The 19,804-nt window shown below is 35.4% G+C and overlaps 1 protein-coding gene across 1 annotated transcript in view; it reads left to right on the top strand.

The window, feature by feature from the left end:
* Positions 1-18,785, top strand: part of LOC139743100 (neuronal acetylcholine receptor subunit beta-4-like) — a 59,450-nt gene extending 40,665 nt beyond the window's left edge. The window contains exons 8-10 of the mRNA XM_071653607.1: positions 3,733-3,903; positions 15,853-16,034; positions 17,469-18,785. Of these exons, the coding sequence (XP_071509708.1) occupies positions 3,733-3,903; positions 15,853-16,034; positions 17,469-17,750 (635 nt within the window). The 3' untranslated portion in view covers positions 17,751-18,785. The remainder of the gene's footprint in view (positions 1-3,732; positions 3,904-15,852; positions 16,035-17,468) is intronic.
* Positions 18,786-19,804: the final 1,019 nt, after the last annotated feature.

The following is a 19,804-nucleotide window of genomic DNA, read 5'->3' on the forward strand; positions in this document are numbered from 1 at the left end:
GGATTTGGTAGTTACCCTGTCCACAAAATTCATTACGGACGGACGGAAGGACGGACGGACGGACGGACGGAAAGACGGACGGACGGACGGACGGACGGACGGACGGACAACCCGAAAACATAATGCCTCCGGCACCACTTCGTGGCGGAGGCATAAAAAAAAAATGTTCTTTAATTATTCTCTATCATACGTTTCCTTAAAGCTTGATTCTCCTTGCTTAAAAAAGAAAAAATGTGTGCTTTTAGAATATGCTCGTACTTTGCATCAGATTTTTTCTTCTTCTTTTTTCTTTTCTTTTTTGCAGATGTTGGCAGTCCTAGCTTCATCGTATACAACAACGTATTATTGGCATCATGGTTCATTTAATGTTATTCCATTCCCATCAACACAATACATTTACATACACATATAGTGCAAATCAGAACAACATTGTAACAAAGAAAAATACTTTGAACTGACAATAAATACGTTGACCTTTCTGATTATTCCAAATTATGATAAAATTGTTGGAAATAGATGAAACTGCCGGAAAGGCAAAGCTTGTATTTTGCAGTCTCCTCGTGGACAACAACAAATTACTAAACTAACTTTAAAAAACTAAGGTAAATTGCCTTAAAAGAGAAGAGAAAAAGAAACACGTGCACACACACACATATACACACTCACACACACACACACACACACACACACACACACACACACACACACACACAATGTTATTAATAAGACCATTACTGCAACACAAACATCTACTGTATGCCTACCAATACTATTCCTATTTCATGTTCAATTTTGATGAAATTAAAAGGTTTAATTACTTATTATGTAGTGGCACGAACGAAGAATATATTTAATGATTGGCACAAGGACTAACTATACATTTTTAGAAATATCTGTTCTCTAAAACCGGTCCATGCCTTTAAGTACCATTCTCTTGATTTTATGATTTCATAGATAAAAAATGATTTATGTTTTTATGGATTCTTCGTACCATGTCAGATGTGAGTAGTTTTTTTTTTCTGCTAGTTTCACATGGTTGTTTGATTTAGAACATAACAAGTAAGAAATGTTCTTCCGGTTTCAATTTTCATTAAATTTGTCAGGTAATTTTGCTCTGGGCACGTCTGCCTTTTTGTTACTTGTCAAAATAATGATCAACTTCTTGTTCAGACTTTCTGAAGAAGAGTACTAACGAGAACGTGTTTCTGGGGAAAAAAACACAACAGGAAATTGTAGTATTTCAAAATCTCTTGGGATATCAGTATTTTAGATATTGTGATTCAAACGTGACTCTTTTGATGCCTGGAGTAATATCATTATTCATGTTAGATGTCAACCAAATCAGCTTGCATTGTTTTCAGTTTTTCAGCTGTAGGATATGCGGTTTCAATTGGGTATCGTATTAAATGGTAACTTACCCATATCATATATATATATATATATATATATATATATATGAATTAATGTGAATATTAACACACGCACACACACATAAACATATACAAATGCATTTTAGATATTGATACAGATAGATATATATACATATAGATACGTTGACAGAGGAGTGCGTAATACTGACGGATGAGTTTATGTGGTACAACAATGCAGTCCTGTTCAAGATATTACATTCGTCTGAGGAATATCAAAATTTATATTTACAATATTATGTAAGCGTATGTTCGGGAATGTACTAGTATTGCATGAGGGCTCTCATGTCTAAGGGTAGTAGTAAAATACATGCAATCACTTTTGTGGGCCCTAGCCCATGTGGTGCATCATTAACCATTTCATAAATTATGACATATTACGTGCTAACTGTGTCATTTCTTTGTGAATGTATCATATCTCAATGTGATTGTGATGTTTTGTCTGGCTGAATAAATGAATAATATTAATAGTAATAATAGTAATAATAATAATAATAATGATAATAATGACAATAATAATGATAATGATAATAATGATAATGATAATAATAATGAATTGAATATCAATAATAACAATAATATAATGATATTCATCATCATCAGAATCAGAATCATTATCAAACAGTTCGTGTCAGCCAACGCGAAACAAACACACTTTAACGGTCAAATGAATGTCAAGATACTTTGTAGACTAGACTTCACTTAAAACTTACAAATGATATAGGAAACAGCAAAACCAGACTGACTGACTTGCTGTCTCAACATAAATACACGGTACTGTATTTGAATTGTAACAACGATAGCACATATAACTAGATTTCGACCCTTGTTGTTCCCTCAAGCATGTTGATTCAACAGAACTACTCTGTAATTTGCTTCTAAGGGATTTAAGTAGGTATATGTATAGGGAGATTAAATGCCTTGCCTTAATTGCCCGCGTAAACGGCAGCAAACTCAAATATTTATTTCTCGCCGTCTGATGACCTATGTTTATTCAGTGCAGGCCTCTCTTTACTAAGAGATCTTGGACGCGTGCGGCTAAGTCTAAACGCATTTATGTTATGGGGTTCTGTTCCAAGAGGCAGATGAGCAAGATGTCTTTAATTCTCCACAACTTGGAAGATTATTTGAAAGCTTAGATCTTCATTGATTTATCATTCTTTTTATTGTATAATCCTGATTGAATTTTAGTTAAACTGACGACGATTTGCCCGAGGAAAGAGTTTTTATCAATCTAAGACAATTTCATCGAAATCAAGCAATTCATGAAATTTGTCATGATGTTGTCATGATGTCATGATGTCATGATGATAATGTGTTCATTCTGAGGGATGATCGAATTTTATGTTCCTGGTTAACATTGTCAATGAATCCTAATGAACTCGGAGAGAGAGAGAGAGAGAGAGGGGGGGACGGACTTTGGGGAAGCATTTGCATTTGCATATTTAGTTATTGTTGTATCAAGTGTGTGTTCCGCGTCAACGTATCATCACACACGGCTCATTCCTTCATTCAATCTCAAAAAGACAGAAACGAAATATTTCTAATCACTACATTATCATAAGTAAGGTCATCATTGGGCAGACCCTAAATTTGACACTTCTTGTTCAAGAGAAGTATTTAATGACTATTTTGTAAATGCTCCCACTTATGTCAAGATGAAAGTAGCGTTTTTGCAAATGTTAATACAGATGTCAGGTGACTGTATTTTGAAGGTCTTCTTGGCATTTCCGGAAATGTAGTTAACTTTAAAGTCGTTCAAGTATCTCGTAAGAGGGTTGCATAGTGAAAACAACAAACAGTAAGATATCACATTTGCTTTCAAGGCAATCGAGTAGAAATTGGAAACAAAAGATCTCGCAGTTATGTTTAGTATAGCAAACATCACTTAACGTTAAATGCACGTATTGTCAAATATAAATATTCACTCACTTGTTTTATTTCCCGAAATATTGCTTACATAAATTCCTAGGCTTATAAGGTTATCCAAAATGTAGACTACAGTCAAATTAAGGGAGAGAGAGAGAGAGAGAGATTGAAAAGCTTTAAATCATTCTTCCACATTAACTTTTGTTTGCTATTGTTTTCTGTCACTCATATAATTTTAGTCTTTCGTTTGTCTAACAAGTAAATATTACAAAATAAACTGAGTGAATTGGACTTGGTATTTAGTGCGATATCACGTAGAAAGTGAATAACATTTTGAAGACCTCACGTATGGACTCATGTGTAGGCATGTATTAATTCCCCTTACGTTGGAAGAGTCATGGAGTCCTCTTTTTAAAAACATTTCTATTTCTAATAGGCCAGTTCTACACCGCAACCATTGTGCTCGTGTCGATTTCTGTCGTGGTGGCTGTCATATCGCTTAACTTCTTTCACCGCCCGCCGGGCTCTCCCCGTGCGCCGTCCTGGTTGCGGAACCTCTTCCTCAAAAACCTGACTCCTGTTCTCTTCCCACTGCATAGACTGTGTGGTAAGTAGTATCTGATCAGAGTTACGTCAGTTTGTCAGATTAGCAGTATAGAATATCCTTTTTTTGGTCTTGTTTGCTTGTCTATTTGTTTACGTGTTCTTTACAGGAAAGCACGTATTCGTCATGCTCTCTGTGTCGAGTTGAAATTTTAAAAAAAAACCAAGAACGATTTAATCTGTTTGTTTTTGTATGTACTGTTGCACGCCTATCGGGAAAAGTACATACCATGCCATATTCAAGTCAGTTTGAATATGTAATTGTGACGAACATCACCATCACTTTGTACACCAAAATATAAAAAAGTCACGTTTTAGGGTTGATATGTTGGTTTCGTCAACCCCTTTCTCCCAAGAAGTGGTCATTATCGCATTAATACATTCTACAATAACTCCGCAGTCCGAAGGATACAACTTGTTCTTGATGCAAGGGACGGCTTTGATGAAAATAACATTGCAGCTTACATCAATGTTTCCTTAAAAAAAAGTACAACAGAGGCTCGTAACTGGCTTACTTTACTAATTTCTTCAATTCCAATTCATATAAAGACATATAAAAGTATAAAGTCATATGAAGACATTAAAAAAATGCAGATGTGAGCATGCATCAATTAAGACCTAAGAAATAATAATACCAAATTATAGACATAAAACAGTAAAAACAAACTGAAGGAACAAAGCAAAATTATCAATAAAAAGAATTGGCGAAAGAGACAAGCCAACAATATAGGTATGTAAAGAGCAGAGCTCATTATCTAAGTTCAATTTCAAATTATTTCTGATAAAAAAGAAAAAAAACCCGTAAATACAAGTAAGGAAAAAAGACTTATTATTCATGAAACAAGAGCTAAACAAATTTATCAGTACCTACTAATCAACATCCTTTTGAATTTTCTTGAAAAGTATCAAATCGCTTTTCAAAGAGACTAAAATCTAAGATACTACAAAAGTCGGCAACTGTGATATGTATAAGGAATACTTAGATTTATCAGTTGCATAAACTCCGTTGATGGAATTTGATGAGATTTTACTCGCCGTTTCCAAAGCTACTTTGGAGGTGTGACACTGCATTTTAAGTTCTCTTTGACAGATTTAAACACTGAAAACATTAGAGACAAGATAATAAATCGCTCCTCACTTCCCCGACCGAAAGAACCAACACATCAAACAGCCCGATTAAGTTATTTTATACGAAATCGCGTTTTGGGGGGCATACTTATTCAAACGGGAAGTACAGCGTCATTTAGTTGTAGCACCATTAATTTCTCTCGCATCGGAACGAATTCTCTGGTTCTTTGGCTACGCAACAGCGATATACCTGAGTGCTTTTACACTTAAAATTTTCTTTTCTTTTTGGTTTTTAGTTATTTGGTCAATATCCATCTCCACTTTAGGGTAGTGGGGCTTTATTCCTCGCAAGTTTCGGAAAATTAAGATTGGTGTTGACGAGCAATCATTGGAATTGTTTATAAACGCAAAAGTTTCATCGAATGTGGCAGGATTAGACATCTACACCTTTCTGAATAATCTAAGGAAGACGGTTTGGTAACAAAACTAAAAAGACAAACTACATAGATGGGCTTTTTAATTGAAACTACCTTACAGTGCTCCTTTTCATGTCTTGCGTTGTATCAAAGTTCGTTTATGATGCGTAGTGCCGCGCTTTACCGCCGTGACGTTTAGCGTCGCAATGCTCTTTGAATATGTTATAAGGTGTATCCCGAAATATGTCACACACACACAAAAAAAAAAACATGTCATGCATCTGCTCTCCGCCAAACTTCAAGCTTTATCTCTGTTTGAATGCAACGAACTATCATTCAACTATTCAACTATTATTGTTCTCATCCTTAAAAACATTTTTTTTCGGAGTTTTGCAAGAGATTATGACCGAACAACACAATATCGCATATTTCAGCGTCATTGAAGGATACGTTCTGTCTATTGTGAGAATAATCTTATAGCAGTTAAAGAATAACCGGTAATTTGGCAACGAAGCTGGCGAGACTTATAGCATGCCGCTTCCCCTTCCGCATGTCGCTTTTGAGCGATTCGGGTGTCAAAGCAGTGACTTTTCACACCGGGTTTGGTAATAGGGAGTTTCAACTTAAGCCATTGAATCTTGCCAAACCCAGCAAATCCGGTGAAACTTGCGACATAATGCAGAGGCGGAAGGTGTTTTACCATGGAGATTATGATTGTCTTATTCTTCTTCTCCTTTTCACTTTTGAGCAAAGATATGTGAAAAATATACGAAAAATGTGTAATTATGTGTAAGACTAAGATGAATTGCAATGGAAATAGAAAGACTGACGGAGAGAACAGAATGAAGTCACACGTATTTCAAATTGTAATGCATACAACTACCTAATTGGTAAGGCAGTTCACAATTCCATCACCAGAGAGTTTTACAATCATAAGTATGAGCTGAAGGTTGCATGCTTCTGTGTGATTTATTATTTTTTCATCCATGTATTCGCTCGTATGAAATGTCGCAAACACTCACATTTATGTATTTGTGTGAAGCGAGGATACTTCTACAAGAATGAACTGTGTGTGACAATGAATACAAAGTAAATGTGCCAGACGTGTACCATACAGTTTAAGAGAGAGTGTTAGGTATGATAAAGCATACGCTCTCGTGGGTATTGAAGTGACTGCACTGTCGTGGAAAAATGTGTAAGAATCTAAAATTTACCACAAAAAAAAAAAAGGATCGCGAGTTGAGGGGGGGGGGGACTGGAGAGAGAGGGAAGGTTTAAGTGAAAGTGCCCCTCGAATGGAGATTTAGACATGTATGCCTACAACGCTGATTCATGGGTAAACAGTTTCACTAATGTCTACGGGGACTGATCACGGCCCCTATTTCCAGTATAGCAGCAATGTCAGACGAGTTTATGTCATTTAAAATGCTATTTAAAGGCAAGGCTGTAGCCACTCTGTAAGCATGCATGTTCATTCTTAAATATTCCCACTGACTCTTTAAAGTTAGAACATTGGTATCACATGTGTAAAACTTAACTATCTACGCTGTTTGGGAATGGGATCTTCAAAGATTTCCTACATTTCGCATAATTGGCAATCCTTCTGTGTGGAAAGTAAGATGTACCCAATGTAATTATATTACAGTTCATATATGATAAGTATAGCGAAAATTGTTGAAATTATTAAAAAGAAAATAACCCTATTACTGTGCAATACCACATTTGTATATGCAGTGTTAATGAAATTATAGAAAATTGATGCATACGGAGAATAGATCAAATCAAATTGAATTTAAATCAAATCAAGTAAAGAGTGGCCTTAGCAGAGACACTGACACGGGGTGTTGATATCATGACACGGCTGAAATTTCAATACATCATCTTGCGAGTCCCGTATTGAAGGGTTTTTGTCACAAAACTCTAAGCGCACATTCGTAAAATGCATATCCGGGCAATTACCCCCCCCCCCCCCCCCAGGACAATTACCCCCGGCTATACTGGTTAATGGTAAGGTTAGAGTAAAGATTAGGGTTAGGGTTAGGATTAGGGTTAGGAGTATGGGTTAGGGTTACGATTAGGTTCAGGATTAGAATTACGATTAGGGCCACGAGGAGGGTCCGGGGTAGGCTACTTGCCCAGGGGGTAATTGCCCTAGACCCCGTAAAATGATCAGACTCCACAACGGTTTAATCCTTAACTGCGCGGATCATGATACCCTACGCTGGATAAGTATGTTCTCATTCGAAATCATGCCCATACAAGCCATATATCTTTCTAAATGTCCAAGAGGTTTTGTAGTAGCAGAAAAGTTAAGTTGATAGAAAACTTCTTCAGAGATACTTCACCCTCTTTGGAAACAAAAAGCAAAACAAAACAAAAACGGAAACAGATTTCTATGGAAATATGCTGCGGGACCAAAAGGCCTCTTTCTTAATTTATTTTTCTTCTTGGTCTTCATAATAGACTATTAGCACCTGGCAGAAAGAAAACAATAATGTAATACTTAGGCTCTGATTGAGTACAAATTGCCTAGACGGCAATGTTACACCGAGCATTATTTTCTACTAAGAATGTATTTTAGATTCAAATTCAAATTCAAACTTTATTTTCACTTTTCGGTTATTTTGGATTCGGATATATTTCGGTTGTGTACCGACAAAAACCATCATCTGCAATCTGGGCCTTGTTGCACAAAAGTTGTGATCAAACATAGGTCAGAAAACCAATCGTTAATCCCTGAGTACTCAGTTGTGATTGGCTGATGCCTGACCTATGTTTGACCTTTTTATTCAACAAGGCCTTGAGATCATGAGATCACGCATAATACTTTACACACATCAAAAAGTACCCCCCTTTTTTTTATCAAAATGGCTTAACTTTTGAACGAATACGTTTTGAGCAAAATAATTTGGCAGGGGTAATTCTGCACTTATTGACTAATTGAACTTCTAAATGAAAATGAGATTGATCTGTTCAGCCATGCATGAGTGAGCACACATCAAAGAAAAACAAATAGCCACTTTTTAAAAGTAGCAAAAATTTGTTTCATTTTATTGGGGAAGGGGTTTGTTAATATTCTATTTCTTTTAACTGCCGTTTTAACATCCAATGTTTCACTCCCTAATCCCATATGACTATTAAATCGTCTCATTTCTTGTTCCATCCCCCCAAAAAAAAGACTTTCATTCTGAAATAGTCCTCTTTCAGTATGTGTCCATGATTAGTAGAACCTATGTATAGGCCCTATGTACATCACATTAAAGATGTGTATGTATCACTTTCTTTGTACAAAATTGTTATTCATGTATATTTATATATAATAATGATAATAATAATACAATACATTTAATCGGGCGCTTAATACGGATGTTTCTAAGCGCACATTATAATTATGTATAAATATATATATATATATATATGTATATGTGTGTGTGCGTGTGTCAGGGTGTGTGATGTGCTTAGCAGCACAAACTCTATGTAAACATATGTATATACACTAAAAAACATACATATAAACTATAAATTATACATAATTAGATGTGTGTGTGCGCGTGTTTGATAACTCATACTTCTTACGACTCGTGCCTACGAGTGGTTAATGTGATTACATCTTATCTTACGTGTTTTAAAATCCAGCAAATTGGTAGCATACGTGATTTGCCAACATTACTTTTTAGTGTAATTTACAGGCACGGTCAGGCAAAACATCAGGCAGGTAGGTAGAAAAGAGAGCAGAAATGAATTGTTGGAAAACGTACTGTCGTCAACAGTCATTTTATTGCCTCGTTTACGTGCCATCTTTCCCGTGATTACAGAACGAGAATTATAACTTGTTTTATATAATTTCCTTGATTGTAATATTACATTTAAATAAGGCTTCTATTATATTTTGATGCACTCAGAAACCGTCATGTTATGATCCTATTTATTCAACTGATCAAGATTGCAAAGCAACATGATTTAGAAACGGCAATCTTCGTTGTTTGAAAAATGTCAATTCGGACAGGACAGACTAAAACATGATAATCTTTCTTTTCTTTTTCCCCCAAACAATATGTGTGTATATTTGATTTATTACGTAGCTGACCAATTGTCTCACATTTTAGATTAATCTCTTTTACCAAGTCAACATCACGACTCACAAAAAGTTGGTAAGGCTATACCAATCTACAGCCAAGACGACTAGACGTAGAAAAAGAATTATTGTCCAATTTCTTCACTAATTCATACCTTATCTAAAGTCTTGGAAGAGATAATACTCATAATTGTTTTTAATGATAAGGCACAACTAGTCCTTTTCAATTTTGGCTTACAAACTGACACTCAACTGATTACGCTCTCAGTCAATAATGACATAGATGTGTTAAATCTGTTTGTGAAAGAGGACATGCCATTGGTATTCTCATGGAAATACTTCAGGCATTATACATGTATTATGGATCACGACATTTCTTCATTTTATCTTATTCGTCTCAGTTGGATTATAATTATATTCCCTTTGCGTTGTCCTCCTTGGATTGATGCTGTTGAATGTACATGAGGTTCAAGTTTTTATTAGTGTGTATATGTGTGTGTTGTGCGTGTGATTGTTTTGTTACTTTGAATACCATAGCCATTATTGATTACAGTCCTCAACATGTACACGTAATTATATCTATTTCATTTAAGTACTCTTTATTAAGTACTCTCTAGATTTTGCTGTTACGTTGTTGATGTGTTATAATGATTTCATTTGTACAATTGTATTTGTGTTCATTTGTATATATATATATATATATATGTATATATATATTTGGTTTATACAAACGAACTTGTTTAGATAAGACACTAGTATGTTTAGTAAATTTTGAAAAGCTTAAACATACATTTATCGATATTTCTTTGTCTGCGTTGTACAGCGTATTTGCTTTAATGAAAAAAAGTTTGTCCCTGCATATGATTTTCCCCTTCTCTTGTAAGGTATAGGGTCAAACCGCTCACGGAAGTAAATAGGAGGAAATTCTCATCACAACTCGAAAGAGAAACTCATCATTTAAAAACTAAACCAGACCATCAATTGTTCGTGGAGAAAGACGATGTTATTCCATATACGTCAATCATTGGATGCACTTTATTAATTAATGGCTTTCTTCCACGGACTGGTGAAAGAGGCAGCCGATCCTTGATACCTATTCATTTCTTTTTTTTTTCTTTGTGTGTGTGTATGTCTGTGTGTATGTGTGTGTGCGTGTGTTGGAGGGGGTGGTGGGTGTGTCTTATAATAATTGGTTCTAATGGTGGACGTGAATATCAATCTCTATCCTGTTATTAATTATACATCGAAAGAGAAATTCTATTGGCGACCCATTTCTAGTTTCGAAAACTACCATTGGAGTGTTCAAGACAAAAGAGTCCTAGTGTTGGGCTGAAGGACACGTGGGGTTCTATAAGTCTTTACTTCATACAACTTCTTTGATAACGTGCAAACGTGCGGGAATTCACAAACTTTGACTTCCGCAAAGCAACTCGTGGAAATGTAATATGAACACAGCACAAAATCAACAGATAGATCTTGAATAGACTGTGATCAAAGTTAATTAAACTCAGTATAGGTGAAACTTTATGAAAAAATTAACGAGCACGAAAACTGACATTTTGTGTTGTATCACGACCGCACACATACATACAAACAACATACATACAGTATGTAGTTTTGAGTATTTTTTTATGTAACATTGGATATGGATTGGAGTTGAAAATTTGTACTAAATATTAGCTGTTTATGTGTACACAGTATATGTGTTGCATCTTACGAGCTCTCATGCGCCGAGAACATTATAAATGTACTTTGGTTATTATTGCTATTTTGATACCGCCAGCTTAACGGTTATGATGTTAATATACGCACACTGTGAGGTTTACATCATCTGAAACAAAATTCGTGTTAATACGATGGTTTGTGAAAATATTTCAGCGAATATACATCAATTCAATTCATTCGCCCACACATCTATTTATTCACATGCATTCATTATCAATATATGGGGATTGTTGCTTTAAAAAAAAAGTTTAGATTCTTCTTAATCTTTCCCCAGTACCTGTTGTCTCATCAGCGAATTAATCGATGATTTAGAGAGAGAATTGCCAAAAGCTTACCTTACTGTCTTATCAAGACGTGAAAATGTAAAATCTTACAGCCTTTTATTTTTTTTTCGTTTGTTTCGCGGATCATATTCATGCTGTTTTTAAGGGGGTATTGAAGATGATAAGGGGTTAGGTGACATGGGGATTATTTGATTTTTGACCATTTCTTATATCAAAACAAGAGAGGACTACTAGTAAATGTACTCATGGTGCATGTGACCATTGCGTTGTGAATGACATAGCATTGTAAAACTAATATGATTATAATCATATAAATATATGTATATATATATATATATATATATATACATATACATATGAAACTTTAATGTCCAATACAACAGCAATTGAGTAATCGGAGAGTGAAAAATATATAATCATGTGCGTGTGTGTGTGTTTGTGTGTGTATAAATGAATACTAGTAAATGAGGTAGACACTGTACAATCTCACATCTCCTCAAGAAATATTATATCTTACTTTGTGTAATATTATGTTTATAACATCGTAAACTTCTTTAACGACAGGAAGTGGTAAGATTTCGCTGTTGTCATCGACCCCAGTTCCTGGCCACAGAAAGGTTTTCATTTTTCATTCCTTTCTTTTGTGTGTGTGTGTGTGCGTGTGTGGTCTGTGCTATTTGAGGCGGCCTAGCAGTAAGCCACCTACTTCGAAACTTTGTCGAAATTACCACTCTAAACTTGATAACTTGATATCGCTCATTCCCTCCAGCTTTACAATAGATCTTCTTGTTGTTCGGCTTTTCCTCGGTGTCTTATTCGTCATATGTATCTATACTAGGTACGGATGTATGCACGTATACACGCAGTTTATGTAATGAATGTAATATAATATAATATATATAAATATATATATATATATATATATGAATATATATATATATATATACATTATGATATATAATATATGTATACACACATGTACATATATATATATATATACATATATATATACATATATATATATACATATATATATACATATATATATATATACATATATATATATATACATATATATATATACATATATATATATTACATATATATACATATATATATATATATATATATATATATATACATACATGGGGGATCGACGCCAGGGCTTGTCCAATTGCCAGTGCATAAAATACTTAGGATAATTTCATTTTGGGCAGGTAAAAAAACTTAAAAACAAGGGCAAGATGACAGCATTATTAGATTCCACAAAGCGAATCAATATTGTGTAGAATTTGTTCATATGAAAGAGACAAAAGACATTGATATCCAAAAACGTGATGGTGGCATGGTTGCTAACAAGTCCAGGAAGCAACAAACACCCGAAGTATAGTTTTATGAAACGACCGTCTTGATGCCAGAGCCAGCCTGAGAGCAGCTAACTCGGCTGATAAAACACTTGGACTTGAGATCTAGATATCTAGATCTGCAAGCGCATTCGAATGGTGTATATGATGTTATGTAAAATATAGTTTATGTATGCCCGTGAATCAGCTTTGATTGCCAACAAGAAGAACTAGGTTATCGGAGACAAAAAGCTGGTGAGAGGAAAAAGCTGAAATCGATTAACACGGTTGTTTGCTGTTAACACGAAGCAATGAAATTGAAATCACGTCAGTAAATTTCATCCGTCAATTTTTCGTCTGCCTGGTGATCACAGCGGGTGTGCATATTCATCACTTTGATTTGATTTAATTTGATTTATTTCTGCTTAGTTCCGTTACATCAGATATGATTGTGTAAGTCATTTATGACAAACAGTATATCGACACATAGTTTTTAGTACAAAACAAAACAAATACAAACAGCTTAGGGAACTTAAACAGAAGGGTCTCCTTCCCCTCTGCCCCATTCCCTTCCTTGTAGCACTGGTGATTTTAGGTTTATTGCAGTCTTATACATAAGATTAATTAGTGTGATCTATTGAGAAAAATAAACACTTTATCTAGCTCTATCACCAAAATCATGGACATCAGAGCCAAGGATCCCTCGCCTTTGGCTGAAAGAAACAAATTTAAAGTATTTTTAAAAAAATATTTGAAGACGTCCATCTCTTCCGTTCAACTTTGTTGCGAAAACATTTGAATTTGTAATAAATTATAGTTCATGTTACTCCATATTCAAAATAAATACACAGTCATAATCTTTATACAAGCCTCGACATAACTGGTGGCCCGTTGGCTCGGGGCTACCAGAACTAGATTTCGGACCGCCACTTTTCAGGAAATGATATGTTTTGCTTGATAATTGCTCTCATTTCAGTAAACCGCCGCGACCAGGTTTGTCCAATCACCTCTAGTCTTCACCGCCGAACTCAGTTTATCTTTAATGGCAATTTCGGCCAAACCATTTTGTTCTCTCTGCCAAATTTCACAGTCATATTTTAGCTCTTCAATATCATAAGTTGGTGTACCCCTATGTTAGATATAATCATTTCATAAATACGTAGAGAAGTGAAAATTATGTTTATGCCTCTATTCAATTTGTGAATTTATTACTTTTGTAAACGGAGTTGCAGTACGTAGTATTCCAAACCCTTTATCATACTTGCCAATTTTCACATAAATGTCAGGGTTTATAGTCTTTGGTATGTTTTTTTTTGGGAAATCATCTTATTTATATCATTCCTTTTATTACTTCTTAGCCACAGTAATACTTAGTAATTGAAACACCTGTTAATTTTACAGAGTTTGTTTTACTATTTGAGTGTTTTGTTACTTTTTTTTCAATTTCAAAGTTTATTTCATTTTTCGACAAAACATATGTTTCACTTCCTCTGATAACAGAGAATAAGGTAAACAGAACATTGTGAAATGAAAAGACTGTACAACAATTGAGGACCTATAGTAATTATACATTGTATAGTAAAAAAGAAACAGAAGTGATCGAAGTGAAGTACATGTATACCGTTCCTTAAAGTGCGAAAAATGGAGGGACCCACTAAAAAGACAGAGCTTGTAGAATGTGGGCCCCTCTCGAAAAGAACATCGATGGAAAGATAAATTGAAGCATCGTAAATACAAAAACAAAAAACAAGAGGAAGAAGTCTGGAAGCCCACTGAAAATTAGATTAACAGATAAATACACTTTGAGTTTCATAGACGCGAACAAACAGGAAACAAGACTAGACAACAAAACAACTACTGAAGAAAAGGCTGTACGGGACAAAACGGGATGGACAAGACTGACAAACAAAAGACAAAATAGCAGACAAAAATGCACAACAGAGACAGCGATCTTCGGCAGAAGCACGCCAAAAGAAACAGATAATAGTTTTGGGGGAAAAAGTGATATTTTAACGCCTGAAAAAAGTCAAGGAAATAGAGGGACGTATGAACAGGAGTAACATACGGAAATTCAACTCCTAGACGCTTTAGGCAAAATGGTATAGATGACAACAAACATCCAGGAAAAAAAATACCATTAATTCTTCGAAGAGGGGACAAACTGAATAGGTCAGTATGTAAGAAAGAAGGCCAAATGGCTAGTTCAGTCATACGATCGCAATAAAAAGACTTCAGTCTCCTCTTGAAAGAATATATGGATGGGGCGTTTTTTATGTTATGATTCAAAGAATTCCAATAATTTGGGCCTACATAAATAAGTGTGTTTTTAGCAAAAAAAAAAAAACACACAACAACAACATTATTTCATTTTGTATGTTTTCTCTTCATTGTTCTGGCCAGATTTAAATTTGATAATACATATACAAATAATGGTAATAATAACAATGCTAATAATAACAATGCAATGCTAATAATAATAATAATGTTAATGATAACAATTATATATTTATATACATTGTAAAAACACACAGACACTCACGCATGTGTGTGCGTGTTTGTGTTTGTGTGTATGCGTGTGTGCTACATCAAATTCTAAACGAGATATGCACACACATTAATGTGTTGAATGGAAAGAAAAAAAAATGCAGTGATACCTATGACGTGAAGATTTTTTTTTTCTTGGTGTTCTACTGAAGGCATTTAGGTGCTGTATGTGTGACCTGAAGATTGTCCGAAAGTTGAGATTTGCGCTTGATGTATCAACAGTTATGTGTATTGACTTTTCATGTATTTGTGAATATATGAAGCAAGCATATTAATTTACATTTTATCACTTCTAGCTTTTTCTATCACTACCCGCCATCCTAACCCATGAAACGAAAATGAATACAAGAACCAAATGTAGAAATCTGAAACATGAAAACTGCACTTTTCCAATAACATCATTTTGTCTGAATGTAAATGCCGCTGAAAGACGTTTTAGTCACTGATTTGAATGTGTGACGAAATCAACTTAATATTCTTTTCCTCCGTTTCTACTAGGTGAAAATAGAGGCGGTGCCGATTTGCGTAGAATCATGGACTGTAATGGGGACATTGTCGGCCCAATGAGAGTCCCCTCCAACCACTACCATCAGGCGCCTCCCAGTCCGAAGCTGCCGGCGGCGGCTACCCGACGTCTCGCTAGTCACTACGAGAGCTGTGCTGCAACACAGAATTGGCAGGTAACTATATGAAACATTCCTCATTATCACGGAGATATGAATTGTTTGCACGAAACATAACGGAGATACGAAACATGATAAACCACAAAGTCAAGATGAAGGTTTACAAGTGTCGACGTTAACTCTGTGATCACGGTGATAACACGTACAACCAAGCGCACCAAAATGATACGCATCAAAATGCGTTGACGAATGCAGTTAAGATAGTTAAATAGGAATATTTGGACTTCAAAATAGAAGGAACGACAAAAGCATAACAAAACAAAACGGAAAAAAGCTGTAAATGGACCTTTTTTCAATACTTATTTTCAACGGTTATCCTGGACAAAATCAGGGATGTGTGTTACTCTGTTGTTCATATGGTTTAGATGGCTCCCATTGATGACATCCTTTTTAAAAACGCGTATTGGTCAGATTTATAATTGGCAGTCAATCTGTCTTTAAAGCAGGAAGTGTAGAGTTATTCACGTGGTGTTCAAATAGTATCTTTTTTTCTACCTATTTTATGACAGATTAATTATGTATGTAGATGGTCTTGTAGGTAGAGAATACATGTAATGCAATTTACATACCTGCGAGGTCGGGAAAGTGGTTGACCTTTAGTCTAATAAGTTGATGACATAATCTCAACAAAGGGCATGATGAAGACGTTGCATCAAAGTTACATTTCATTTTGATTTTGATTTCTGCATTTTTCACCAAAAAAAAAAAACAGAATTTTTTTCAAAAGTAATTATACATTGAAAATAGTATGTACATGAATCATAATCAATATAGTACGATACAACACAGTTGTAAAATCATTCGTATATTCATAAATGAAATAAATATTCATAAATTTATAAATCAAAAAATGATTTATAAATGAAATTATTTCAAGAAAAAACAGGAGATCGCCATGTAAAGCGGAAGCTTGATTTTGATGGCGGCCTGTGAAAAGAATGCATAAATACTGTGAACAACTTGTCATTGCAAATCAGTTCGTACTAAAATTGTTTGTCTTGAATTTGTCTTGAAGCTCGAATGAGCATTAAGCCCCGGGGCGTGGGGGAATGGTCTACTTAGCAAAAAAAAAAAATATTACGATAGTCATTGATTAATTGTCAATGATACAAAAGATAATGAAAATTTAGAATGATAAAGAACAGTATTTTTATATTTTTTATCATCATAATGAACGTGGCCACCACTGTACTGTCCTTCATTCTTTCATTCACTTAAACTGACAGCATTTAACCTATATAGGAGTAAAAAGACATTGAAAAACCTTACACTAAAACAAATATAGTTTCGACAAAACGTGTGGAAAGGTCAGTAGGGCAAATATGATTACGTTTAATGTAAAACTTGGCGAGACAGTCGGGTTTATGGCAAATATTTAAGTAACCTAACTCTTTATGTAAAGCCACAATCTTGCCGCGCCACTTTACACAGGCAGGGAGCGGAAACACCGTGGAGAACTCGACCGGGCCTGCAGTGTTGATCACTTGCCCTACGTGCAACGGCGCCATCAAACGGCACCTCGGCTCCATCTCGGAGGACCTTCACTCGATGGTCGAGGACAAACAGGATGACGACGAGCGCGCCACCATCAACGACGAGTGGAAGAACATCGCCCACGCCTTCGACCGGCTCGGCCTCCTCCTCTTCTGCATGGCCACCATCATACTAGCCGTCGTTCTGATGTCGGCGTTGAATAAGATTCAGGCAGACTAGCCAGGATCAGGCATCAGGCAGCGGGATGAGGGATTGAGAAAAGGAAGACCGTTTTTTTGACGCCGCCCTTTCACTTTTGTGGATGCCTTCTATTACCCTGGCATCATGGATGGAATTTCGAACTTTGCTGAAAGCCCTTCTACGCTGATTTTATTTGTTTTGGTGTCTTCTGGTGTCAGGATATAGATTTAACATTGGCTCACATTTAAAACAGTTGAAGAGGTTGAAAGGAATGTGACTGTCTGAATTTTTATCATATGCCATGAAAGACACCAAGCAATAATCAGAGCTAGAGGTAATGTGTGCATCACTAGCGGCAAAAGGACAATTTATCATGAGGAAGATAGCTGGACAATGTGTTCCTAATCCATGTACACTTCCTTTCATTTTTTTCCCTAATTCTCACATGACGCTACATCGAAATGATGTACTATATAGATACTCGTACAAAGGGTCGATGGTTAAAAACAAATGGTCAGTGACGCTTTTTTGCTGAGGTACCAAGGGAAGAAATATTATGACGAGGAGCTTTCATAAGAGCAATTTGTTTGATTCCAGGTCCAAGTAAATCATTCATAATTATTACAAGACTACGCAGATCGGTTGGACCAATACTGACTCAAAGATACTGCACGGGATATAGACATGATGGAAGAGTAAGCATGAAAGGTATACAGCTCTATGATACTGTTAAAGTATTTACATTTCCAGATAGAAGTGTACAAGCGAAGGTGTTTTATAGTGGTCTCACTTTCTGTACTGAGTTATTGTATATTTACAGTTGAAGACTAGTTGTTCTTTGAAGCTCGGCAACACAGGCCAGGTAAGGAGGAAACTCGTGTATTATTGTAATAACATGTATAATTCAAGTAGATGAGAGACAATCAGAACATGATCAGAGGCGTCAGTTGTAGCACATAGCGACCCCGGCCAGGCGCCATACCTCAGAAACGCTGACAATAAATGCTGGCACATAAACTTGTTGAATACTCAGAGATGATGTGTAGAGGCAGATACAGATTTAAAAAAAAAAACTTTGTTTAAACGTCTAAGAAATAGCCGAAATATCTCTATAATACTGTAATGTAAACATGTGTATATAGATTACTCTGTTCTTATTTGTTGATTATGTGAGTGCATCTGTACTGTAATTTGTGAATTCTTTCAAAAATGCATAGAACACATTACAACAAAAATGCATAGCACACATTACAACATTACAAAATCGTTATTTTTAATCACAGCTATCAGCGAGAATACGGCAAGCGGATCGGTCATTGGTGACATAAATCGATAAGTCGACTCAGATTAATTTTGTGTATAACACACACACACACACACACACACACAAATCACATGCGTCTTACAATAGACACAAATGCCTGTGTATGATGAAATTAAAGAATTTTAGATATGTTAGATATATGTTTTTTGTTCTCATTGAAAATAAGTACGTGACGTACGTTTCAACATTATTTCATCCTATGTAAATGTTTTTTCATCTAAGTGGCGTGCTGTAAACCCATGGCATATTATCTGCACAGTGAAGGTGTGATACAGTTATCACAAATACTTGTACATATTTTGTTCGGTAGTGGATAGCCTTATACTCCATTGCTCTTGCATTTTCCATGTGCTACAAACTTTATTTTGCGAAGAATACTTACGTAAATTAGAGAAATCAAGTTGTAACTCAACGATGAACAAAATTTACAATGATGTAAATGTTACATTTTCTTTAGTCCTCAGTTTCAAGGAAGTGTTGGAAATGTTGCAGTACTGTCATCATGTATAATTGCGCTGAATCTATGCTTGCGATTATTAAAAAGGTACGACAGGTACAAAAAAAAAAAAAGATTGTTTGTTTGACGTCGGTTCTTCTTCCATTAGACAGGAAACGAGGAGCATTAGAGATTGGTTGTGGTAATCTTTCAAGAGACAATTGTTTACACTAACATTAATCGAAACATATACGAAAGAATAATTTGGGAACATTACTCTTTACCTGCCTTCATTGTCCCCGCCGAACGAGTTCGAGCAGGGGACTATGAAAC

Source organism: Diadema antillarum, unplaced genomic scaffold (genome assembly GCF_040938485.1).
Source record: "Diadema antillarum isolate AM-2024a unplaced genomic scaffold, OU_Dant_1.0 seq00001048_RagTag, whole genome shotgun sequence".
Classification (NCBI taxonomy): domain Eukaryota; kingdom Metazoa; phylum Echinodermata; class Echinoidea; order Diadematoida; family Diadematidae; genus Diadema; species Diadema antillarum.